This window comes from Erithacus rubecula (genome assembly GCF_903797595.1).
Source record: "Erithacus rubecula genome assembly, chromosome: 22".
Taxonomy (NCBI): domain Eukaryota; kingdom Metazoa; phylum Chordata; class Aves; order Passeriformes; family Muscicapidae; genus Erithacus; species Erithacus rubecula.
Window position 1 is genome coordinate 9,982,584 of NC_136674.1, and position 24,887 is coordinate 10,007,470.

Genomic DNA, 24,887 nt, shown 5'->3' on the forward strand with positions numbered 1-24,887 from the left:
CTCTGCCCTCCTCCAAGAGCTCATTGTTGTTAATTAGTTGTTAATTAGCCCGTTGAGGGGCCGGGCCGCGGCTGGGCAGGAGCGTGTGGCCGCTGGCAGTTGGCAGTGCCGCGGTGACAGTTCGGGGTGGAACTGCCTCCCGGGGCAGCGGGGCCTCGGCGCCTGTCCCGCGGGGATCCGGCGATGGGGGCCCGGGGCATGGAGACCCCCGGCAGCGCGCGGGGCCCCAAGGCCAAGCTGAGCCAGCGCAGCCAGGAGCTGCGGGCACTGGTGGGCCTGCAAGGTGTGCCTCGGGCTGCTCGGGGACGGGGGATCCCGCCCCTCATCCCACCCCTCATCCCGCACGGTGCCGGTGCCATTGTACATCTGCCTGATGTCCCCCAGAGCAAGGCGGGAAGATTTTCGCTCAGGCCTGCGAGGAAAAGCTTCGGCAGAACAGGGAGCTGCTCCCCAGCCTGCAGGCGGCCTTGCAGGAGGATTCCAGTGTCCTCAAGTTTGTCCTGAAGGTACCGGCAGGTCCCTCCTGCTGCCCCCTGCCTGGCGCTGGCAGCACAAAGGGATCTGTCATGCCCAGGCTGACACTGACCGTCTCTGTCCCTCCCCTGCCCACAGTACAACAAACTCCCCCTTAAGGATGCGTTCGGAGAGGGCCAGGAGCTCTTTTCAGCCACTGAGAGCCTGGAGGTAATGGCAGGGTTGGGAGCAGGGGCTGCTCCCAAGGGCTGGGGCTCTGGGGACACTGGGAAGACGGTGGCAGAGAGACATGGTGCCAGCACCAGGACAGCCCCACAGGGCTGCTGTAGAGACACAGTGTTCACATCTGGTCCCATGGGTCCCTTTCCACCGTGGAACCCATCCGTGCAGCCCCTTTGTCCCAGCAGACATCCTGGCTGTCCCACCCATGTGTCCCTGGCACTGCCTGGGTTCCTACAGGGTCCAGTTGCATCCCTGGCAGAGAGATGCTGTCCCTGCCCTTCACTGTCTGTCCCAAGGTTGTGCCCTGGTTATAAACCCATGGAGATCGAGGCACTGTGCCCATTGAGCTGCCTTTGCCCAGGGGCCTCTTGCAGGAATAGAGTGGTGCTGCTGCATTCTGACAACATCCCCATCTGGGTCCTGATTGATTTTATTGATCCCCAGTCCTCCTCCATATTATACAGAGTCCCTAAGCACAGCACAGCCCTTCCATCAGCAGTTGCCCACCTCTGCCTTACTCCAGCCAGTCCCCAGAGCAAAGCTCTCCCAGACCCCACCCTGTCAAACCAGTGACAACATCCTGGAGAGTGTGTCCCCACTGGAGCTGCAATGTCCCAGCTCTACCCTGGGGGGAGTCTTCTGGGCAGCACTCCCTTCTCCTGCAGCATCCAGCCTGGGAAATGGTCTCATGCCCATGCAGGTGGTCATAAAGAAGATCGAGGCCAAAGTCCATGAGCAGGTGAAGGTGTGTGACATGCTGCTGCACCAGCTGAGGCAGTGGAGCCAAGCCAGGGATGAGCGCCAGAGGCACCTGCAGGAGCTGCAGGATGCTGAGATGAATCCCAAGTGGCAAGAGCCACAACTGCAGGTACCCAGGAGCCCTTCCTGCTGTGCCAACACCCATGGGGGGCTTTAAGCCAGCCCCTGCATGGCACACAGTCACTTTGTGTCTTCCCCCCCATGTCTGCCCCAGACCATTCGTCAGCTGGGCAATGACATTGAGAAGATGCTCATGAAAATTCACAGTGGAGAGATTGTGACGAACCTGTACCTGCGGCTGCAGGAGGTCCTGAGGAGGGTGAGCCCTTCCTCCCCGGGCCACTGGTTCACCTGCTGTCCCTGCAAAGGCCCAGGGTGCCCAAGGGGCTGTGTCCCAGGGCACAGCCTGCTGATCCCCCCCGTGCCCTGTCACAGCACTGGTGGATGACGTGCTGTGGCTCCCTGTGTGCCAGGAGCTGGTGTACCTGCCTCGATACCTGGACCTCCTGTGTGGGATGACTGTGATGTACCACGAGGAGCTCAGAGCCCAGAGTAGCCTCAAAGCCAACAAAGCCATCAAGGTGAGATAATTTGGGCCCTTTCCCACCCTCCAGTGCCCACAGACAGCACTCCACACCAGGGCCTGACAGCCTCCCTTCCACAAGGGGCAAAAGAGATGGAGCTGAGCTTGCCCACAGCACCCAGAGACCTCCACAGGTGCTCCCAGGTCTCCCTCTTGTCCCCTGGGGCTGGGGTCAGCCTGTCTGAAGTACCAGCCATGGCAAAGGCAGTGTGTTCCCACACCCCACACCTTGCCAAGCTTCCTTCACAGCCTGTTTGCATGGATTGGAGTCACTTTTGACACTGTACCTCCCAGTAGCTCATCACTAGCTCAAATCACAGATTCATGGAATCTGGTTTGGGTTAGCAGAGACCTTAAAGCTCATCTCATTCCAGCCCCCTGCCATGGGCAGGGACACCTTCCACCATCTCAGGTTGCTCCAAGCCCTGTCCTACCTGACGTTGGATACTTCCAGGGATCCAGGGGCAGCCACAGCTGCTCTGGGCACCCTGTGCCAGGGCTGCCCACCCTCACAGGAAAGAATTTCTTCCTTTTCTCAGTCTAAACCAGTACTTGAACCTAATAAGCCAATCTGTAGAAAGCTCCAACTGACTTTGGCAGCAACTCTTCCCTTCTCTGTTGTGCTCCAGAAACTCATGGCTGAGGCAGGACCCCAGGTGCGTGCAGAGAAGCAGCTCAGGGACCAGTCCCTGGCTGAGCAGAAGAAGAACATCGAGAGCCTCCGGCGGCAGGAGGAGAGCGAGAGGCAGCAGATTCAGGTGAGCTGGGGGCAGATGAGCTGGGAGGTGGGACAGGTGAGCTGGGGACAGGTGAGCTAGGGGCTAGGACAGGTGAGCTGGGTATGGGTGAGCTGGGGGGGTGGGGCAGGCAGAGCTGAGGGGGGGTGGGACAGGTGAGCTGGGTATGGGTGAGTTGGGGGGTGGGACAGGTGAGCTGGGTATGGGTGAGCTGGAGTGGTGGGGCAGGCAGAGCTGCGGGGGGGGTGGGACAGGTGAGCTGGGGACAGGTGAGCTGGGTATGGATGAGTTGGGGGGTGGGACAGGTGAGCTGGGTATGGGTGAGCTGGAGTGGTGGGACAGGCAGAGCTGAGGGGGGGGTGGGACAGGTGAGCTGGGTATGGGTGAGTTGGGGGGGTGGGACAGGTGAGCTGGGGAGGTGGGACAGGTGAGCTGGGTATGGGTGAGCTGAGGGGGTGGGGCAGGCAGAGCTGAGGGGGGTTGGGCAGGTGAGCTGGGTATGGGTGAGCTGGGGGCATGGGGCAGGTGAGCTGGGGGTGTGGGGCAGGCAGGGCTGGGCAAGGCACAGCCTGCAGTGCTGAGCCCAGGGCTGACACTGACTGTCCTTGCAGCAAGCTGTGCTCATGCTCTCTGAAGAGCAGGAAATGAGCACCTCGGAGGTGCTGGTGGGTGAGTGCCTGGCAGGGGGCAGGGTGGGGGAATGTGGGCACAGGCACTGCCACCCTGCCCTGCTCCTTCCCTGCCACCCCAGGCACTGACATGGAGGCTGCCAAGGCCAAGATGCAGCGCGAGGCCTTTGTGACCGACAAGATGGAGAAAGCCAAGACTGTCCTGCAGTGCTCCCGCCTCTGGGTAATGGCAAACCCATCCCTGCTGAAGCACTGGGGACCTGCCACCTCTCTGCTCCCCCTGTGTCCCTGTGGGTTGCCTGCTCTCCTGTGCCTGGAGCCCCAAAGCCCCTCTTTGCTACCCTTCTCCATGAGCAGAGGCTGCAGAGCTCCGTGCTGCTGTAACCCCCACCAGGCTCTGCTCCCAGAGGGAGCACCTTGGGCTGAGCCCTCGTGTCTCCCCTGGCCAGGACATTCCCAGCAGCATCGAGTCCCAGAGGAGATCCCTGGGGAACCTGCAGCAGCACATCGAGGAGTGCAAGGAGAGGAAGACGGAGCTGAAGAAGACGCTGGAGGAGCTGGAGTTGAAGCAGGCTACTCTGAAGTTCAATGAGCCTGTCAGCACCAGCAGGTGCAGCTGGCCTCACACAACTGCCACCCAGGCCACCACCTTGGGGGGGGACATGTCCCATCAGGCACCCTGACCTTCCCACTGCAGCCACGCACTCCTCCTGCCCCGGGAGGGTTTCTGAGCTCCCAGGTCTGCTCTGGCAGAGCACCCAAACCTCCCACTGGGGTCCCTGAGCTCCCTTTCCCCTTGCCTGGCATGGGAAGCGCTGCCAGCAGCAGGGAGCTGTAGCTGGGGGTGGGGAAAGCTGAGCAGCTTTTGGAGCAGCTCTGTGCAGCTGTGTGTGTGTGTGTGTGTGCTGGCCCCAGGCTGCAGGAAGAGGAGCTGAGGCACAGCCTGCAGCAGCAGGAGGCGCGGCTGGCGCAGGTGCAGGCCCAGATGTCCAAGAACCAGAAGCGCCTGATCGAGTTTGAGAACATCATTGACAACCTGTACCTCCACCTGCAGGGCATCCTCATCCCTGAGCAGGTACCACGGGCTCCAGGGAGCAGGGCCAGGCAGTGCACAATTCAGGAGCAGCTGCACGGCCACCGCTGCCACCAGGGCCCCACTGTCCCCACCAGGGTGCCTCTGTCTCCCCCAGCAGGACTCTGCTGCTGTGGGGGGGCTGGAGGAGAAGCTGCAGGAGTGTGAGAAGAAGCTGCAGTTCCTGAAGGAGAGGCTGGCAGCCCGGCCTGAGGACAGCGCTGATGAGAACAGCGAGGTACAGGGGGCCCCTCTGTGCCCCTGGGGACACACTCGGGCCCTCACAGGTGGCCACCCAGTCACCCTTCCTCAGCAAGGCCACAGGGAAAAGCCATGGAGCAGCTCAGCCTCAGATGGCTGAGCCACCCATAGGGTACCTCAATGTGGCACCCAGCACTCAACCCAGACTGTCTTTCACAGATTTTTGCCAAGGTCAGGACCCTTCTGGAGAAAAGAGCTGCAAAAGAAACCCAAAACCTGAAGATTTCCTTTGAGGATGAAGAGGCTAGGGAAGATGGTAGGAGAGCACAGTGGGGACATGTCCCAGCCCCTGCCCCCCTGGGATTTTGGGAAATCCTTGTCTCTCTTCCACTGGCCTAGCAGACACCAACTCACAAATTGCCTCCAGGTCTTAAGGCTGACCTTAGCTGTTTCCAAGGCTTCAGACATGGGTGGTGGTTTCAGGCAAGGATGTGGGAGAACAAAGGCAGGTGGTGGTGTGATGAACACTAAGCCACTGCAGGAACAAGGAGAGATGTTGTGGGGCAAGAGGGGACACCCTCATTTTCAAAATCAGCTGATTGTGAAGAATAATCGGTGCTTGGTTCTTCCCATGGATGCTCCTGAAAGAGGCAGAGAGTTTTCTTCAGCAAAACAGGAGCTGTGCCCACCTCACTGTATCTCCAGACCTTTACAGGAAGCCCTAGCAGCACTGGAGAGAGGCCACAGTGGCATCACAGGTCCCACAGGTCACCCTGGGATGCTGGGGTGGAAAAGCCCACAAGGACTCTCCCAGATCCCACGAGCCTGACAAAATGTGTCAGCTCTCCCAGGGACATGGGCACAGCAGAGATGGCCTCCAGACCCTCCCCAGCCCCTCCTCTCCACTCTCCCCTCCAGACACCTTGGATTTTGAGGATGAAGACCATGACTACATCCCCAGCCGGGAGGACATCAAGAGGCAGGGGCAGCAGCTGATCAGAATGAACACCAGGCGTCGCAAGAGGAAGCGGTAGTTCCTCCACCTGAGCTTTGAGGAGCCCAGGCCACCCCTTGTACCCTTTTCCCAGAAGTTAATAAATCAGATCTTTTTCATTCCTCCCAGTTCCATGGTAAGGCTGGAACAGGCGGCCCTAGGTCACTTCTGTCACTCAGAGCACTTTGGGGTCCATCCTGAGGGGTTCTGAGCTGGGTTTGGGATGGGCTGGGTTAGGGACAGGTTCAGCCCCTGGAGCAGAGCTGGGACTGGCCTGGCTTTCTCCCCTTTGGTGCTGCAGAGCCAACACCTTCCCAGGATCTCTGATGCCCCAGGGGCTGAAGCCTATCCAAGCCAATGATGGGGAAATGTGGGAAATGGCTGGGTCCTGTGGGGCCCCAGGGTGGGTGTCCTCGTGTCTGTGCATGGAAGCCAAAGGGCAGAGCCTACCCGGAAAAGAGAGACCACAACTGAGCTGAGCCCCCAGCCTGCACCCTCTCCCCTCCCTGCTCCTGCACACACGTCCTGCAGCTCCTGCCCCAAGCTTGGAGCAAGCCCCAGGGGTGAGCCATGGGCTGCAGGGGGGTCTGGCAGTCAGGAGTGTCCCGGTGTGACCCAGGACAGCAGGGCTGCTCTGCAGGGTGGGGTCCCTGCTCCTGCTGGGGGCACAGCCACACAGCCCCCGAGGACACCCGACCCCATCTCCTTTCGTGCTGGAAATAGATGGTGCTGTTTGTGCAAGAGCAGCCGGCACCGAGGGGCTCTGCCTGAGCTCCTGGACAGACAGCCAGGGCAAGGACACCTTGTCCCCTTCCCCAGGGGAGTGTCAGGGCCAGAGCAGCCTTTCCCTGCCCCTTCTGCTCGGTGCTTGTGCTGCCACCATCAGTGACATCACCACCGAGAGGAGCAGTGGCTGCTGCTCCCAAGCCTCTCAGCCCTGTTCCTGGAGGGGTTTGTGGGATGGGCATTATCTTCACAAAATACAGCACAACTTGAGGTTTTTCAAGGAAGCTCCAGAAATAACATCACGTGTCAGTAAAGGCATCTCATGGAGCTTCCCAGAATCCACAGCCACAGGTGGGCTCTTCTGCAAGTAAAGACCAGGCTGTAAATGCATATCCATCTGTTCATGTCACACTCTTGTGTGCCCACCACAGCCTCACTACTCTCCCAGGGAACAATTCCTTCCCAGTATCCCATCCATCCCTGCCCTCTGGCAATGGGAGCCATTCCCTTTGTCCTGTCCCTCAATCCCTTGTCCAAAGTCCCTCTCCAGTTCTCCTGGAGCCATTTAGGCACTGGAAGGAGCTCTGAGCTCTCTCTGGAGCCTTCTCTTCTCCAGGTGAACACCCCTAGCTCCCCCAGCCTGAGAAATGTGTCAAGCTCTTGATCTGGTCTTTCCACACTGGCTATGGGGAGCAGGGAAGTGGGAAAAGGTGTGGAGGCTGGAGGCTCCAGCCTGTGGCCAATTTTCTGGCTGGAAGGTAATTCAGGGGTGTTTTAGCTGCCTTTACACAAGGGACAGAGAAGCAATGGGGTTTCACTTCTCTAAGCTCCTCCTGCCCTGAGCAGGGGATCCAAGGGCTACCTGCTCCATCAGGAGCATCCACTGGATGTGATCAGACACTGCATCCCTAACCCTCATCACAGCTGCCAGGAGAGGGGAAGGGCTGTCACCCCCAGCCAGCAGCTCCCAGGCATGCAGACAGAGCTGGGTGCAATCAGAATGACTGCTCCTGGATCCATGAGACACAGAGCTGGGTGCAATTGGAATGACTGCTGCTGGCTCCCCTGGATCCATCAGACACAGAGCTGGGTGCAATTGGAATGACTGCTGCTGGCTCCCCTGGATCCATCAGACACAGAGCTGGGTGCAATTGGAATGACTGCTGCTGGCTCCCCTGGATCCATGAGACACAGAGCTGGGTGCAATTGGAATGACTGCTGCTGGCTCCCCTGGATCCATGAGACACAGAGCTGGGTGCAATTGGAATGACTGCTGCTGGCTCCCCTGGATCCAGGAGAGACAGAGCTGGGTGCAATTGGAATGACTGCTGCTGGCTCCCCTAGATCCATCAGACACAGAGCTGGGTGCAATTGGAATGACTGCTGCTGGCTCCCCTGGATCCAGGAGAGACAGAGCTGGGAATAGATGTGACAAGTGGAGAAGAGGTAGAAGAGAGGGGGAAAGAACTGTAGGCAGTGCCTTGGTTTCTGGATTTTAAAAGATGCAAAAAGGTGTGGCTGCATTTTCCCACAGGGGAAAATATCATTAATTATACAAGGAACAAATGAATAAGTAGGGAAGAGAAGGGGAAAAGGGAAACAACAGAAGTGATGCCACCATAAGATCTCATTAGGTGTCAGGCATGGGTGGCACAGCCCAAGGAAGGAGAGGAGAGATTTTCCTTTCTGCCCTGAGAAACCTTTATTCCCTTCCCCCAAGCTCAGCTGGAGCTCCAGCACGGATGCTGCAACCAGTGCCAGGGCTGGTGAGAAACCAAAAATAGGACATTGGGGAATTGCATAAAAGCATTTGCCATGTGGAAATATCAATCTCTGCCTTGGGAAGACTGTGTTTGAGTGGGTTTGGGGCTTTTTATTTTTAAAGGTGTTATAAAAATCACATGGAATGGAGTGCAGGGAAGGGTGGGCACAGCTGGGGCTGTCACTGGAGTATCAGTGCTGGGTTTCATACTCTGGGAAAAGGGGAACCAGGGGAATCAGCCAGTCTGGGGCCAAAAGCAGAGGCTCTGTTGGCTGTTCTGGGGATGGAGAAGCAGCCAAGGGATCCTTCTAGGATGTGGGAGGTTTGCATTTGGGGTGAGAGCTGCTTCCAGCCAAGGAAGCACAAACATTTTTCATTCCCGTGTTGATAAGAGCATTCATGAGGGGATGGGGGGTTTGGCCTGGTGAAGAGCAGGAATTGGCATCACAGCCACAGTGGGACAAGGTGGGGATGAGGCAGTGCTGGTAAAGCAAGGAAGGACACCAAGGAGGTTGGGTCCATGATCTGACCCTCAGCAAGGGGAGAAGTGGCTGCAGCAGAGCTGTGGGCGGGGTTCCATCCATCCATCCATCCATCCATCCATCCATCCATCCATCCATCCATCCATCCATCGTCCATCCATCCATCCATCCATCCATCCATCCATCCATCACCCATCCATCCATCCATCCATCCATCCATCCATCCATCCATCCATCCATCCATCCATCCATCGTCTATCCATCCATCATCCATCCATCATCCATCCATCGTCTATCCATCCATCCATCGTCCATCCATCCATCCATCCATCCATCCATCCATCGTCCATCCATCCATCCATCTATCCATCCATCCATCCATCCATCCATCCATCATCCATCCATCCATCCATCCATCCATCCATCCATCCATCCATCCATCCATCCATCCATCACCCATCCATCCATTGTCTATCCATCCATCATCCATCCATCATCCATCCATCCATCCATCCATCCATCCATCCATCCATCCATCCATCCATCCATCCATCGTCTACCCATCCATCCATCATCCATCCATCCATCCATCCATCCATCCATCCATCCATCCATCCATCCATCCATCCATCATGCATCCATCCCTCTCTCCCCAGTCTGTACTAGCCTGGAATGTCCCTGCCCCAGCTCCCTGCTCCTGCTCTCCTGGATCAGCCCAAGGGCTCTGTGGGGAGGAGAGGGAGGGGATGCAGGGGCAGGAGTGGGATGGGGTAATGGGGTGCAGGGTGGGATACTGGGGTGCAGGTGGATAATGCCACTGGGAGGCAGCTGCAGATGCAGCTCATCACATGCAGCCCTGCTCTGCTCTGCCCACCTCTCCTGCTCCTCCACTCCAGCAGCTCCAGGGGGACCCAAACTGGGGTGACTGGGCACAGGTACTGGTGGTGTCTCCTAGCAGGGACCCCCCAGGGGGAACACAAGGAATGGAGGGCAATTCCATCCCTGGCTCAGCCTCTACCCTCCCCACTCCCATCCCAGCCCCTCACTGCACCCCAAGGCATATGAGTGGGGGAGACCCCTCCTTCTGCCCCCTCATCCCAGAGCTGATCCCAAGGGACTCTCCCACCACACCCCAAGCTGGGTGTCCCTGTGAGTGCAGCACAAATCCTCCGATATCCATTTTGAGCCTTTTCCAAGGGACCAGAAGGCCATGGGGTGGCCACCACCAGCCTCAGAACATGAGTGCCCAGGGATGGGAGATGCCCAGGGATGGGGGATGCCCAGGGATGAGGGATGCCCAGGGAAGGGGGATGCCCAGGGAAGGGGGATGCCCCCATTCGGTGGAAGCCACACAGGGTTGCAGACAAGCCGGGTCAGCCGTATTTATTGAGAATGTTTGTGGAGGGATAAAAATATTTCCACTACTCTATAAGAATTTATAAACCTATACTCTCTGATCTGTTAATAAACGCCTCTAGGACCGTCATGCCAGGGGAGGGGCTTCCGTAAGAAAATAGCGAGATTAAAAAAAGGAAAGCGCTAAGTATTCCCTGCAGGGCCCTGCCCTGGGGGGGCCCTGCCCACCGGGGCCACGGCACCCCCTGCTGGCACGGGGACACGGGGGACACAGGCCAGGAGCTGCCCTGGCACCCTGCAGCCCCCACCCCCAAGCCCTGGCTGGGCACAGCCCCCTCCAGCCACACCCCACCTGGGGCACCCCCACTCGGGGGCCCTGATGGGACAGGACACATCACCACAGCAGTGAGCTCCCACTGCTCCCACTGGTCTCAGTGATCCCACTGCTCCCACTGCTCCCAGTCCCACCTGCATCTCACACTCCCTGTGGCTCTCCCATACGCAGGAGGGGGTTGGGATTCATCTCCCCATGGACACTGTGAGAGGTGGCCAGGGCTCACCCTGGGGACACAGTGGGGCTTTGCAGGGAGCAACACAGCTGGGGACATCCCTGGGGACACAGGGGCACTGCACAGAGCCCTGCAGGGCGGAGACGTGGCTGGGGACATCCCACACAAGGATGCAACATAGCTCTGTGGGAAAGCAATGCAGGTGGGGACAGTCTTGGGGGGGACAAGCTGCAGTGCTCTGTAGGGCAGCAACACCAACCAGGACATGGTGGGGAATATGGGGACAGCATAGGGGACATGGGGACATGCAGCAGTGCTTCGCTTGGGAAGCAACATGGATGGAGATATCCTTGGAGAATACACAGGGCTGCCAAGAAGCAGCAGGGACAGGGACATCCTGGGCACACAGGGACACCACAGACAAGCAAGTGGCAGCATGGGCCAAAATTCCAGGCAGAGCCAGTGCTGTTGCCATGGGGTGAGAGGTGCCATGGGCACAGGACACTCGTTATTGCTTTACAGGGCCAACATCACAGCGGGCTGGGGGTGCCCAGCCTCTGATTTGGGGTTCAAGGGATTTTCCCTGGGGTCACCGAATCCCCAGTCTCCCCATGCCACAGCCCTGCTGTCACTCAGTGGGGACAGGCTGAGGACACAGGGCTGGACACTGACAAGCTTCAGTCCCTCTGCACTGCTGCTGGAGCAGGATGGTGACTGTCCCTCCTGTGTCCCCTGTGATCCCCAGGAGCTGCTGCTCCTCCATGCCAGCCAAGGGAAGCAGCCCTGTTCCCAATAGCAGGGCAGCTGGGGCCTTTGGGGGACTGGCACCAGTGTCCCCCTTTCCTCTCCCCTTAAGCCAGGGCCAAGCTGAGCATAAAGATTGTAAGCAGGGAGCCTGGGGTGACATGGGGACAGGGCCATGCTGTGGGGACCAGCGCCCTTCCCAGAGCTGGGGAGAAACAGGAAACCAAAGCCTGTGGGACCAAACTGTGAGTAGGGGGGACCAGGGCAGGGGACCCCGGGCTGGGTGCTGTCCCCTCGTGTCCCCTCGTGTCCCCGCAGGCGCTGGGCGCTGGGATAAGGCGGTGCCGCAGCGTGAGGCGCTGGGTGGGTGTCGGTGCCGAGTCTGGCAGCGGGGCCGGGCAGGGGGAGTGTGATGTAAACATTTCTGATCGGGGCCAGGAGGAGGACGAGGGGAGGAGGATGAGGAGGAGGAGGGATGGGCTAGTGCGAGTCTTTCATCTGCTTCTGGATCTTCTGGAGCATCTCCTGCATCCGCCGCAGCTGGAAGGGAGCAGAGGCGGGGTCGGGGATGGTGCCCGGCCCCAGCAGCTCCCGCGCACGTGGGGCTGGGGCTGAGCATCCCAGACAAACCGGGATCGCCAAGAGCTGGGGAGGAGCCACCCTTGGGTGCACCTCCAGACCCTGCTGGTTGGAAGAGTGGCTCCTGACGGTTGTGCCATCTCTGGGGCTGGAGGGAGTGGGGACGGGGGTCTGGGGGCTCAGGCTGCCCCACACTCACCTCCTCATCCTTCTCCCGGATGAGCTTCTCTGTCTCCACATCCGGCACCGGGGGGATCACAGGGATGGGGAAGTCTGTCCCGCTCTCCCGGGTCAGCTTGCTGCGGGCAGACAGAGGAGGTGAGATGCTGCCCCAGCCCTGCGGGGACATTCCCCCGTGGATGCCCCAAGCCCTGGCAGGTCCCCATCTCCCCCTGCACAGCCCCTGGGCCCCATGGCCACCATCAGAGTGACATTTTCCAGGCAAGGTTGAGCGGTTCCAGCCACCCCCCAAACCTCAGCACCCCCAACATCAACCAAGGGAGGATCCAGGGACTTCCTCCACACCCTCCCACTTTGGGGAGAATCCCACTGGAGTTGGGCTCTCCTAGGCCAGTATTTTCCCTGCCCCAGCCCCAGGGACGCTCCACACCGTTTTCCAGAGCCCCAGCCCCCATTCAAGCCCGTTCCTGCTGGGGAGAGCCACGAGCGTCCCCCTGAGGCCACGCCACCGCCCAGGAGCAGGGCCAGCCCATCGATGGCTTCTCCCACGCCCAGGGCTCTGGGAGGGACCAGCTCTCCCACCCGTCCCTGTGGGTGCCACGTGCCACCCCAGCTGGTGACAAGGCCGGGACACCACCAGCAGCTGGCAGGGTCACGCGTGCTGCCGCGTGCCACCGCCACATGCCACCACAGCCCCTCGGGCACAGGGGAGATGGACACGGGTGTGACATGGGCGGGACAGGCCAGCCCTGCCTCACGGGGTGCCAGGGGCTGGGCCGGGGGCTGGGCCAGGGCTTGGCAGCTTCGGGAGCCGCTTTGGAAGGCGCTGCCGTTGTCTTGGCTCTCGCCCTGGGGGACCTGGGGAGCACATGGAGCTCCCGCCAGCCCTGGCAGCCACACGGGGCTGAGCCGGGCACCAGCAACGGGGTGAGCAGCACAGGCTCTCAGCACCCCAAAATCACATCCCCGGGAGGGCAGCACAACGGGGGCATCCTTCCCTTGGGCAGCCTTGCGGGGGCCTCAGTGCCACCAAGCAGTGACTCATCTCCCAAACCTGGGTGAGCCGGGGTGACACCACCAGCACACAGCGTCCCGTGGCACCCCAAGGGCAGCTTGAGTGGGACACAAGTGGGTGGCCACAGGGCCAGAGTGGGTGGCCACAGGGCCGGCTCACCCCGAGGGCGGCTGCCTGGCCCTTGCACGGGCACAGAAGGACCAAGACAGCGTTGGGTACCAACAAGCACTTTATAGAGGGGCCAGGGATGGCAGGGGGCAGCAGGGGGAGCAGGGCGGGGCCCAGCGCGGCCCCGGCCAGTCCCGGCTCAGTCGGCGGAGCAGTCCCCGCAGCACAGCCTCAGCACGGAGGGATGGCTCCTGCCCCGGGACGCACAGGGAGAGACACTTAGAGGTGCCTGGAGAGGTGCCTACAGCCACTGCCAGCCCCCCGCAGCACGGCTCCAGCCCCCCGGGACCCACAGGCTGGAGAGTCCCACCGTGGGGCTTCCTCAGCATCTCGGGGTGGCTAAAGCGGATGTGGGTGCCGTGAATTCGGCGAGCAGAGCCCCAGCACCAGCTTTTGTTGGGCTCCTGCTCTAGTGCCGGAGCCTGCAGGGATGCAAGGGCCGCCTCCCTGTTGGAGCATCCCCCCGCACCCAGCCCCAGGATCCGCCTCAGTGCTGAAGCATCCCCCGAGACACACCCAGCCCAGAGGGGACACAGGGTTCCCCTTGTTGCCAGAGCACACCCCTGGCCCCCAGCCCCGGGGGCACATAGGGTCCCCCTTTCTGCTGAACACGCCCCTCAGCTCTGGGGAGATGCAGGGTCCCCTCGCTACCAGAGCATCCCCCCAGTCCACCGGGTACACTGCTCGAGTATCCCAGCTAAGACAGACCCAGATTCGAGGGATGCAGGGTGCCCTCATTGCCGGAGCATCCCCTCCCCCAGGCACTGCCAGCCCAGGGAGGGGCCCCTCTCCCCACTGGGGCTCCCAGCACAGCACGGACCCACACACGGCCCTGCCTCGCCGACACCGCACGCGCAGTGGGCGGGGTCGCCCCAAGGAGAGCAGTCCCCGGCCCGGCCCCGGCCCGTACTTGCGGTTCCGCTCCTTGACCACCATGCGGGTCATGCTCTGGATGCACTGCGTGCGGTAATTCTCATAGTGCGTCTCCCGCGTCACGTCCTTCAGGTCCTGCATGTGCGTCCGCACCAGCATCGTCCGCAGCTTCACGAAGTCGCAGTGGGACGGGTTCTCCACTGCGGGCGAGGCGGGGTCAGGGGCCACAGCCAGCGCCGTGTCCCTGTCCCCAAAGGCCAGGGGACAGCCAGCGTTACCTTCCACGATGCCCCAGGGGTAGAGGCGCCCGCGGACTCGCCGGCCCTTGGCCTCCACCACCGTGTTGCTGCCGATGACAGCGAAGGGGATGCTCTCCTGCAAGGGCAGGGGGGGGGTCAGCGGGGCCCTGCCATGACACCCACCTGCCAAGACCCACACCCCTCCACGTGCCCCTCCTCGGCTGTGTCCAGCACCCATTTGCCAAGATATCCCAAGGGCCCAGCTGTGGAGAGGCCCAGTGGGATAGCAGAGGTCCTGGCATGGGTTTCTCCACCCAAGCCCCACCCCACCAAGCAGGTATCACCCGTGGGATCTTGGTGACTTTGTCTGAGTAGTGAGATATGTGCCAGCCCCTCCATACTGGAGAGCTGGCATGGCCCCAAAGGGTTCTGCAGGTACCCCAGGGTGACATATTCTCCTAGCCATGGGGCTCTGCCCCTCCAGTGATGGAGCTGGAGGAGCCAGACCCACCTTCAGTGCCTGGTCCTGCAGCTTGAACTCCTCATCCTCATCAGAGTCGCACTCAGGGAATTGGTAGATGCGGATGCCGTAGTGGTCGATCTCCTCCCGGATCTGCAGGAAACAGCCCCCTGAGGGCAGGGCTCGGGCCTTGGGAAGGGTGTGGGAAGCACCACACAGGGCCAATGGCCCCCAAAAGCCTGTTCCCACCAGACCAGATGTCATGGACATCCCCCAGTCTCTCTAACCCCCCAGCTGAGCCCTGGGCAGGTGTGTCCTCGGTGGCCATGGGGGCAACACGGTCCTCTACAGTGCCACGAGCTTGGATAATGCTCCAGGGCAAATTCCAGGCAGGATATGGACAGAGAACCCAGGGCACTCCCATGCCCAGAGAGCTGCTGGGGCAGCTCCCAGCCAGCCCACCCCCTCACCTTGTTCTTCATGCGCTCCACCTCGGCGGGGGTCAGGGTGTCAGCCTTGGCCAGCACGGGCACGATGTTCACGCGCTGGTGCAGAGCTCTCATGAATTCCACGTCCAGGGGCCGGAGCCTGCGGGGGGAGCCTGGTGAGCGCCATCCCAGCGAGCCCTGCCCCGCCCAGCCCCCGGCAGCGCGGCAGGGCTGCCTGTACCCGTGGCCGAAGGGCGAGATGAAGTAGATGCAGCAGTGCACTCGGTTGTCCTGGATGTTTTTCCGGTTGAGGCCACTTTCGTCACGGAAATACTGCTCGAACTGCTGGTCGATGTAGTCAGCCACCGGCTTCCAGCTGCGGGGACACCGAGTCCTCTGTGGGACCCCTGTTCTCTGCAGACCCCCAGCTCAATGCCTCCCATGGCTCAGCACCTAAGCCCAGCTTAGGAACAATGGGCATCCCACCCACCACGGGGTGTCCACCCTGGGGAGACCCCCAGCCCATGGCACTCACCATCCCACCCACCCTGGGGACAGTCCCCAGCCCATGGCACTCATCATCCCACCCACCACTGGGGACAGTCCCCACCCCATGGCACTCATCATCCCACCCACCACTGGGGACAGTCCCCACCCCATGGCACTCACCACTCGGTGTTGTTGACGGCGTCCCCAAAGCCTGGCGTGTCCACGATGGTCAGGCGCAGCTTGACCCCCTTCTCCTCAATGTCCACCACATGCTTGGTGATCTCCACTGTCTGCGTGATGCGCTCTGTGGGCAGGGACTCGTCACCAAGGGGGACACCAGGGAGGGCAGAGGTGACACAGGGACATGCTGTGACCCCCGGTGATATCCCCCACCCTGGACCAGTCCCAGCACACACCATGCTCCAGCCCAGGAGGGGATGCTCCATGCTGTGGATGTGCACCCATCCCTTGGTGGCTGGGCCAGTGCCACCCCAGGACCCCAGCTCAGGCAGCACAAGGTTCTGCTGGGGCTGGGCTTTGCTGCAGGAGCATTTCAGGTGACCCCACAGGCTCCAGATTGCATGTGCCCCTTCACCCCATGACCCTCCATGTCCCTGCACCCTCAGGGATGCTCCTGCTGCATTGTGTGTTCTGGATTTCACTCCAAGCAACGGAAATAAATCAAACAAACCCCTCACACTCCAGGGGATTTGGGCAAGTTTGGGCCATTTTAATTCAAAAACTGGCTGCAGCTGAACTGGCACTGTGCCCCAGGTCCTGACTGTCCCCAGCCTCCCTGAAATGTTGAGGCTCCAGCCAATCACCAACAAGCCAAGGCTTGTTTTCCCCATGGAAATAAAGGCCCCGTGGGGAGTTCCCATCCTGTGCAGGGGGGTCTCCACTGCCTCAGAGTGGTCCCCAGTGCCAGGGGGCAGTTGGCAGCAAAGCACGTCATTTCAGGGGAACCTGGCTGGGCAGGGAGAGGAGCTGCAGACCCCTGGAGCATCTCTGGGCTCTGCCACTGCCCAGGTCACCCAGAACACCTCTCTGGGCCGTGGCTGTCCCCCTGACCTTCGGCGTTGAGCAGCTTGCGGTCCCTGTACATGTCTGTCAGGAAGAGGCTGTTGACCAGGGTGGATTTGCCCAGCCCGGATTCCCCTGAGAAAGCAGGACAGAGATGAGGGGTGGCAGCAGTATGGCCCTCTCCCCAGCTCAGGGCGTTTGGGATCCAGAGCAGGGGCAGCACCCCCAGGCTGGCTGCACCCCGTACCTGCTACCATGAGGGTGAAGTCGAAGCCTTTCTTCACCGACTTGCGGTGCACCTGGTTGGGCAGCGTGGCAAAGCCCACGTACTCCTTGTCATCCTGCAGAGGGCAGAGGGGACGTGGGACAGGGACACCACCAGCCCACTGGAGAGCCTCGTCCTGCCCCCTCTCCCCACCCTAAAAGGGATTCTCAGGGTTGGAGTTCCAGGGTATGAGGCCATGCCTGCTCAAAGCCTTTGTGTTCACAAGACGGGAACACCCTCCATCCCGCAGCCCCTCGTCCCACCTGTGTGTCCCCCCTTCCCCACGGACACGTCCTGCACCTCGGAGGAGTCGTAGGGGTCCAGCTGCCCCCAGGGGCTCCGCGGGCGGTTGGGGCTGGGGGGCGGGGGGGCAGCGATGTGCTGCTGGAAATCCGAGGGCCGAGAGCGGGAGAAGATCCTGGCGTCTCTCTCGTCACTGGCTTCGTCCGGGGGCACCCTGGCCACGCTGCCCAAAGGGTGGCCAGGCTCCCGCCGGCTCTCCGGGGCCTCCACCTTCCTGGAGCTGTCAGCTGGTGGGCAATCCCGCAGGAACTGGGTCAGCTCAGCCTCGTCCGAATCCTCCTTCAGGAAACGCTTTATCTGGGGACCAAGGGAGGAGGTGACACTGCTGGTGGCAGTGCCAGCCCGAGATGGCCCCACCCAGCTCAGCCTCACAAACCCCCAAGCTACAGCAGCCAGACACATGCAGGCTAAAGGTGGCAGGGATGGGAGGAGAGACGGGACACGGCCACCCCAGGGGACCAGTCACCACCCTGGGGACAACCACGGGGACAGCCATGGGGATGGCAGTGGGGACAGCGGTCCCGTGCTCCTCGGGCGCTTACGACTTGCGGCGTGGGGACGGCAGCCAGCTCCTGGCACTCCGGGGGACAGGGGCGGCCACCTTCCCCCTGGGCACCCCGCCGCTCCTCGGGGTCTTCTGGGTCAGCCAGGACACCCCCGCGCCCCATGGCCTGCCAGGAGGACAGGGAGGGGCCGGGAGGAGGCAGAGACACCAAGAGATGAAGAGCAGCTTGGGGGTGACCCGAGCGGGGCTGCAGCCAGGGGAAGGCAGATGGTGGCCCGGTCCCCTGGTGCCCGTGTCCCCGCCCGCTGCCCGTGCACAGGGTGTCAGCACGGGCCATGGCACAAGGTGCCCCGTCCCCGCAGGGGATCCGGCCGAGAGACATGACCAGGACCCGACAGCTCCTTCCCCTGGCTCTGCCCGTCTCGGAGGCGGCGCGGGCAGCAGCGCTCGGGAGGGGCTGAGGGGGACGGGCACAGCTGCCCCCGAGCTGCTGCCCCGTGGGGTGGCGGGACTGGGATGAGGGACGGAATTGGGATGGCTCCACATCCTGTTTACAAGCGATGGCGGGAGGAGACGCGCTCCCGAGGGCATGTCCGGCAGCGGCTCCCGTGGGACCAAGCCCTGCTGCCAGCAGGCACCGATGTCCCCAGGGTCCCAAGGCAACTGCCAGGCGAGCCCAGCCGCTCGGCCAGTGAGACCCCAAACGGGAGGCACGCAGCGGCCGGGGGGGCCGTGACCCTGCAGTCCTAGCTGGGGGTCCGTGCCCCCCCAGAACAGGCTGAAGGCGAGTTCCCTCGGCGGGGATACGTGTCCTCCCCTCCGCCGTGTCCCCGCTCGCTGGCGGGGCGGGCAGCGGTGCCGGCGGCAAGGCGAGAAGCGCGGAATTAGCGGGCTGGAAACAAGGTCACGGCGCTGCGGGGCTGAGCGCTCGCACGCCTGGCCCCACTCCCGCTGCCCCCGCTGCCCCCGAGGCCACAGCACGGGGACCGGGGGCCAGGCTGGGGGGCAGCCCCACGGCGGGGCTACGGGACCCCCGTGCTCCCCTCTGCCCCAGTGGGTCCCGAGTGCTCGGTGGGTCTGCGTGACCGCAGCATCCTCTTCCTCACCGCCCTTGACCTGGGGGGGTCTCAAAGCCAGTCCCCAGCACAGCACATCCCGGCCGGGGACGCTCGGGGATGGGAGATGATGCCACCACCAGCGGCGAGCGCTTCCAGCCCCGCTGCCGCTTCACCCCTCGGGGCTCCAGCCCTTTGGGGCTCTCCCTCGTTCCCCACCCCCGGCGAAGCCGATGACCCCGGCAGTGCCGCGGCACCGAAGTTTGCGCCGTATTCTTGGGGGTCCTGCAGCAAGTGCGGCCCCCGGCAGGGCTGTCCCAGGGATAGAGGATCAGCTATGGCACCTTCCCGCAGAACCGGGATGGTCCGTGCCCCCCATCCCCTCGCCCCCTCTCTCGGCCCGCCGGGCACGGGCGCTGCCCCCGTACCTCTTGCCCATGCTGCAGCTCGGGGCAGGTGGCCATGGCACAGCCGGTGTCGCCCAGCAGAAGATGCCGAGTGGCACCGGCTGCGCCGAGGGCTGGGGAGCAGCATTAGCATAACTCCACCCTGGGCAGGCTGCGCGCCGGGCGCCCGCGGCACCCAGGAGCCAGGCACGGCCCCTGCGAGGGCCACGGGAGGGGAGAGGGACCCCCGGGCAGAGACAAACCCAGCTCCTGCCCGGCTGTGGAGATTTCAAACACCGGCCATCATTGGCCAAGGGACGTCCTGGGAGGGCTGCAGGACCACCACCATCATCACCAGCACCCCTGGGTTGAGCACACAGGTTGGCTACAGCCCAGGGGGACACTCAGTCCTTGGAAACGCCTCTGTCCCGGGACAAGAAACCGCTCCATCCCGGGACAAAACTCCATCCCGGGACAAAACGCCCCTCTGCACACCACGTCCACTCCCACTGCTCACCTGGAGCATTCCCAGCAGGGTTCCACAGCCTCTTTGAGGTCAGAAATCCAGTTTTCCCACACTTTTGCACCTGATAATTTAATCTTTCCCACGTGGCTCCAAACTCTTGCTGGAGCTGGGCCTGGTGGGGAAGGACCCTGCCCTGGACTGAGAGAAGCAGGGATCCTGCCCACCATAGGGATCCCAGGCAGATGCTCCAGCATTCCTGCCTCGGCTTTCCCGGCTCATCCCTGGGAGACGAAGGGTTAACAGTGCCCCAGGAGGAGCCGTCGGTGGCAGTCAGGGTTCCCCAGCTGTCATTTCGGGGTCACCAGGGACGGTGATTCACCTTGATGCGTGTCGAAATGCATCAGAGCAGCTCAGGCGCGAAGCAGGCTGGCTCGGCCGCTCCGCGCGTCCCGGCCTGCACTCCGGGCAGGAGCCGGGATTTACGGCAGCGAGAGCCCGGGGCTGTGCCGGTGCCCCCGTAAGCAGATTACACACGCGGCTGAGTGAAGCCGGCCTCACACCCGGGCTGTCAGCGGCCCCGCAGCTCCAGCGAGGGGCCACACGCGCCGCCTCGTCCCCGCCTGTCACTCTGCATCGAACCGTCCCCGCGCGGTGACAGCCCGAGGGATGCGGCGGGGTGGACACGGGGGCAGCGGGCAAAGCCTGGCCTAGGAATGCCACCGGCTGCCCCTGAGCACGGTTCCATGGGTACCACATTCCCACGGGAGGTGTTTCCCCAGCTTCTGCAGGGAAAGGAAGGGAACATCCCGGCGAGGTACTGTCCCTACTGCCAGACTGACAGAAGCGTTCCCAAGCCCTCTAAAGGTGACACCCAGAATGCCACCCGCGGCACAGCCACTATGGCTGAGCATCCCAGGCACAAACGCTGTCCCAAAGCACGAACCCCACGCAGGACAAGCCCCCAGCGAAGCCCAGTGCTGGCAGGAGAAAACTGAGATGGGAAAACTGAGTCTCCCGGCAGCTCCAAGAGGAGCAGGGTGCTGGATGTGGGGCAGGCTGTGGTGTGGGTCCCTGCTCTGGGCTGGGGTCAGCAGCAGGCAGATGAGCACGGGGAATGAGAGCCACAGCCCTTGGTGCAGCAGCTCCAGTCCCTCTCCCGCAGGGAATCCTTCATCTGGAAGGACCTGTGAGCACCTGAACGGGACCCCAGGATGCGACCATGAGCAGTGGCTCCCTGTGAGCTGGGACATGACAGCGAGGCCTGTCCAGGCTGGAAACCAGGGCTGGGCAAGATCTGACCCTCTCAGAGCAGGGAGCAGAGACCGGGGGGAACCGGTGCTCACACTGCTCCTCCGGGGCAGCTGGGAACTGCTTTGGGGACACAGGGATGTGGCACCGGTGGCAGGGACACTGGCTCTGCGTCTGTGTGTCCTTCTGGAGCACCGCCAGCCCCAGCTCACTCCACGTGCACGGGTGAGGGAGCCCAGCTGCCCCGGTCCCCAGCTGTGACTGCTGTCCCCCCCGCGATGTTTCCAAGCTGATGTGTGCATCCCGAAGCCACGGTCTGGAGCCTGTCGGGAAGGCGTTCCGTTGCGACACGCTCCGCCAGCCGCCCTCCTCTCTGGTTTCACTGCGTCCAGCTCCGGAGGAATGTGCCGGGCTGGTTCCCACGGCGGCTGCCGGGACAGCGCGGCCGCGGCGCTCCCCACCAAGGCCACTGGTCCCAGCGGCCACAGCCCGGTGCCACGCGAGCCGCGCCCGCAGCTCTCCGTTCTCACACCCACCCCGGACACTGCCCGAGGTCCCCGCGGAGACGCGGCCCAGCCGGACGGCTGCTGAGGACCTGCCGCCGCCGCGGCGGAGCGAGGCACAACGGGAGATGCACAACAAGCTCCCGCGGGCTGGGAACGCCAGCGGCGGCTCCGGACCTGGCCGGTGAGTACGGAGCCGGCTCCATGCGTGTGGCGGTCCCGGCCAGGCTGGCGGTGCCACCAGCGCCGCAGCCCGGGGACCTGCCAAAAGCTGGGGACCCATGTTCGGCATGGAGCCACGGCAGAGCAGCTCCCGCCGCCCACGCACGGACACCCGTGGGGGCAGCGCAGGACGGGGAGACACGCAGGTAACGCTGCCGAGCGCTGCCCTACCGGATGCCCCGGTGAGGGGCCCGTGGCCTCCCCGCCTCCCCCGGGCAGGTGCTGCCCCGCCGCCCGTGTCCCCCCCGCGCTCCGCTGCGGCACCGGCGGGCCCGGTCCGCTCCGCCCCCGCGCACCGTCACCTTCACGGAGGGCAGCGGGCTGCGGGAGCGGGCCCGGGCTGCGGGAGCGGGCCCGTGCCGCGGTGCGGGGCCGTGCGGGGCAGCCCGGGCCGGGCCGGTCCCATGTCCGCCGGCCTTACCATGGCTGCGGCGCCGGGCGCCGTCCCGGAGCGGCGGCTGCCGATGGGCACGGCCGGGCCCCGCCGCGGATTAGCAGAAATAGCAGCGGCGGGGGTGGGGGCGGCCCCGGGGCGGGGCGGGCGGGGGGGCGGGCGGGGCGGCCGCTCGGCATCACCGACAGCGGCACCGGCCACCGGCACCGGCACCGGCAGAAGCGCCCGGCGCCGCGCACTGCCCGCGGACACCGGCAGCGGCACCAGAGCTCGGAGCCGGCACCGGGGCTGAGTGAAGTACACCGGGCACCGGCACCAGCATCGGGCACCGGGCACCAGGCCCCGCACACCGGGCACTGGCACCATGCACGGGGTACCAGCACCAGGCACTGGGCATCAGCCTCCAGCCCTGGCGTTCGGCTCTGGCATCAACAGCTGGCACCGGCCCCAGGCACTCGCGTTGGCAGCTGGCACAGGGGCCTGGCACCGGGCACTGGGCTCCAACTCTGGCAGCACTCACCGGGCACCGGGAGCTGCACAGTGGCACGGGGTGGTGGCACAGGGCAGCAGCACCAGGCACAGGGCTCCAGCATCAGCGCTGGGACCAGCACCAGGAGCAAGCCACTGCAGCAGGGACAGGGCAGCAGTACCAGGGACAGGGCACGGGGTGCAGGGCACCAGTGCTGGGTGCTGCACATTGGCAGGGCCCCGTGCAGGCAGTGGGTACAAGGCCCCAGTGCCAGTTACTGATGCAGGTAAGAGGGAACGGCCCCCTTGACTGTGAGCGACCTCCTGGCAGTGTCGAGCATGGCCCTGCAGGTACCAGGAACTGTGCTGGAGGCTCCACACCAGCCACTGGCTCCTGGGAGCACTGGGCACCAATTAGGGGGTGTTAGGTACTGAGAAAACACCCCAGCACCACACATGCCACACCACTGGCTGGTGACTGGCAACTGCACTGGGCACGGGTCATCGAATCCCAGCCTCCCAAGTGCTCCTTCTGCAAAATCCCAGCCTGCCTCCCCCTCCTGAAGCCCTTCCTGGGGCTGCTGCTGAGCCATCCTGCCCCTGGCTGGTGGGCTGGCAAAGGGACCCAGACACCCGGCTGGCTGTGCCACTGTCCCCATCGCAACTCCCATCCCACCTCAGGGATGGCAGCGCCTTCCCGGGCTGCCCCCGGCCCCGAGCCGATGTGAGTAGCAGTGGCACGCGGCTGTGTCCCCGTGTCCCCGAGGGCAGGGAGGATGCTGTCACCGCGGGCAGGGTTCCGGCCATGAAAGGGGCCGGGGGAGCCTTGGCCGCTGTGGCTGCTCCCCGCGGCGAGCAGCTGGCAGAGCTCAGCCCTCCCCAAATTCAGTCAAATTCAGCTGCTCCTCAGGACTGCCCTTGTCCCATCTCAAACTCACTCCAAGCCAGGGAGCTGGTGAAGTCACATGCACTCCCAGCGCATCCCTCTCACGGGCTTCTCCTCTCTTGCCTCAGTTTCCCCGTCCATGAAAAAAGCCAGTGATAATTCCCCAGGAGGAAAAGACGGATCCAGCCCCGGTCAGACTCTGACCGAAGCTGTGTGACTCCTCAGAGACCATCTCAGATTTGTCCCCAACCTTGTCACTGCCTGGAATCTCTTTCCCTCCAACGTTATAGATCCAGGCTGTGTCCAGATGGCTGCACATTCCCTTTATTCCCATAAATAACCATCACAGGCTCAACACAGCCTCAGAGAGCACCGATGGCCACCTCGACCCTGTATTCGGGGGGTCCAGGCAGGGATTCCACTCTCCCAGCATCTCATCTTGGCCGGCTGGGGGGTCCAGGCAGGGGGCAGGTAGGGGCAGGCAGGGGCAGGCAGGTGAGGGTGGCTGTTTACATCCCTAATCCCCATAGCCAGCGCTTTCTTCCAGGATTACGGGGGATTAGGGGCTCGGGGGCTCCAGGAGCTCAGCTCGGGCTCTCCCTGCCCTTCAAGGAGCAGCGCTGAGCCCCGCGGGGGCGGGAGGGCACTGCCAGGCTGAGCCGGGCGTTCTCAGCCCGCCACTGCCAGGATCAGCTGGGTGCTCTCAGCCTGCTCAGCGGGCACAGCCTGCAGCAGCCACACCTTGCCACGGCCGTGCTCTGCTAGCCCAGTGCCCACCAGGCTGGGGAACTGCAACCTGGGCTTTACACAGAGCATTAAAAGCTGAAAGGATCAGCTTCAGAGTAGGAGGGGACACAGGGGCTGCACATTCCCGCCTGGGAGATAACACAAAGGGCAGTGACGGTGACACCCAAGGACGGTGGCACAGCTGGGGAGGTCCCCGAGGCACCCTGGGGTCCCTCAGCCCGACAGCAGCAGCGATCCCAGGTCCCGGCCCGGCTGGGAAGTCTCCACTTGCTACCGGGGCCCGGAGCTCTATAATTACCATGGGAGGCTGAGTTATTTTGGGAAGCGGCTTTGCTGCTGCCAGAGCTTTTATTCCTCCAAACCAAAACAAGATGGAAAGAGCCCAGCCCAGGATGCTGCATCCGGCGGGCGTGGGGAGCTTAACCTCCTCAGTGCCTGCACCAGCTCCCCCTGCCCACAGCCAGCTCCACCCTGGGGCTTGGGCTGCCCTCCAGGGCTCAGGAGGGAAACTGGGGGTCACAGAGACCACAGGGTGTCAGCCAGGCAAGGGATGGGGCTGGGGTCAGGTCCAGAGGCCACGTGTTCAGATGCTTCCCTGCATCTGCCATGAGAATCTCTATTTTTAGTTCTTTCTCTTGCAACTGGTCCCATTTTGGAGCCTTCCCAGTGCGGTGGCTGGGCCAAACAATGCCATGTGTATGGAGTGGAGCACCTCACTGCTGCTCCCAGTGACAC

At 63.0% G+C, this 24,887-nt stretch overlaps 2 protein-coding genes across 3 annotated transcripts; one reads left to right on the forward strand and one right to left on the reverse strand.

Moving 5' to 3' along the window:
- The first annotated feature begins 142 nt into the window (after positions 1-142).
- Positions 143-5,785, forward strand: LOC306811329 (coiled-coil domain-containing protein 183-like). Its single transcript, XM_079324924.1, has 14 exons — positions 143-283; positions 385-506; positions 613-684; positions 1,397-1,564; positions 1,670-1,774; positions 1,929-2,036; positions 2,668-2,796; positions 3,387-3,444; positions 3,527-3,627; positions 3,854-4,014; positions 4,320-4,479; positions 4,598-4,714; positions 4,897-4,993; positions 5,596-5,785. Exons 1-14 carry the CDS (start codon positions 184-186, stop codon positions 5,709-5,711), a joined length of 1,614 nt encoding a protein of 537 aa, XP_079181050.1. The 5' UTR covers positions 143-183; the 3' UTR covers positions 5,712-5,785.
- A 4,625-nt stretch (positions 5,786-10,410) lies between these two features.
- Positions 10,411-22,156, reverse strand: SEPTIN4 (septin 4). Of its 2 annotated transcripts, XM_079325058.1 has the most exons (12): positions 22,079-22,156; positions 17,270-17,569; positions 16,952-17,045; positions 16,753-16,839; positions 15,862-15,985; positions 15,434-15,568; positions 15,235-15,352; positions 14,816-14,917; positions 14,344-14,440; positions 14,103-14,265; positions 12,029-12,128; positions 10,411-11,790 (listed from the first exon to the last, which is right to left on the reverse strand). In XM_079325058.1, the coding sequence occupies exons 1-12, from the start codon at positions 22,079-22,081 to the stop codon at positions 11,731-11,733; spliced, it is 1,383 nt and encodes a 460-aa protein (XP_079181184.1). In that variant the 5' UTR covers positions 22,082-22,156; the 3' UTR covers positions 10,411-11,730. The 2 variants fall into 2 exon arrangements, with proteins under 2 accessions (XP_079181184.1, XP_079181183.1); XM_079325057.1 differs by lacking the exon at positions 22,079-22,156 and having other exon boundaries at positions 17,270-17,792.
- Between the last annotated feature and the right edge of the window lie 2,731 nt (positions 22,157-24,887).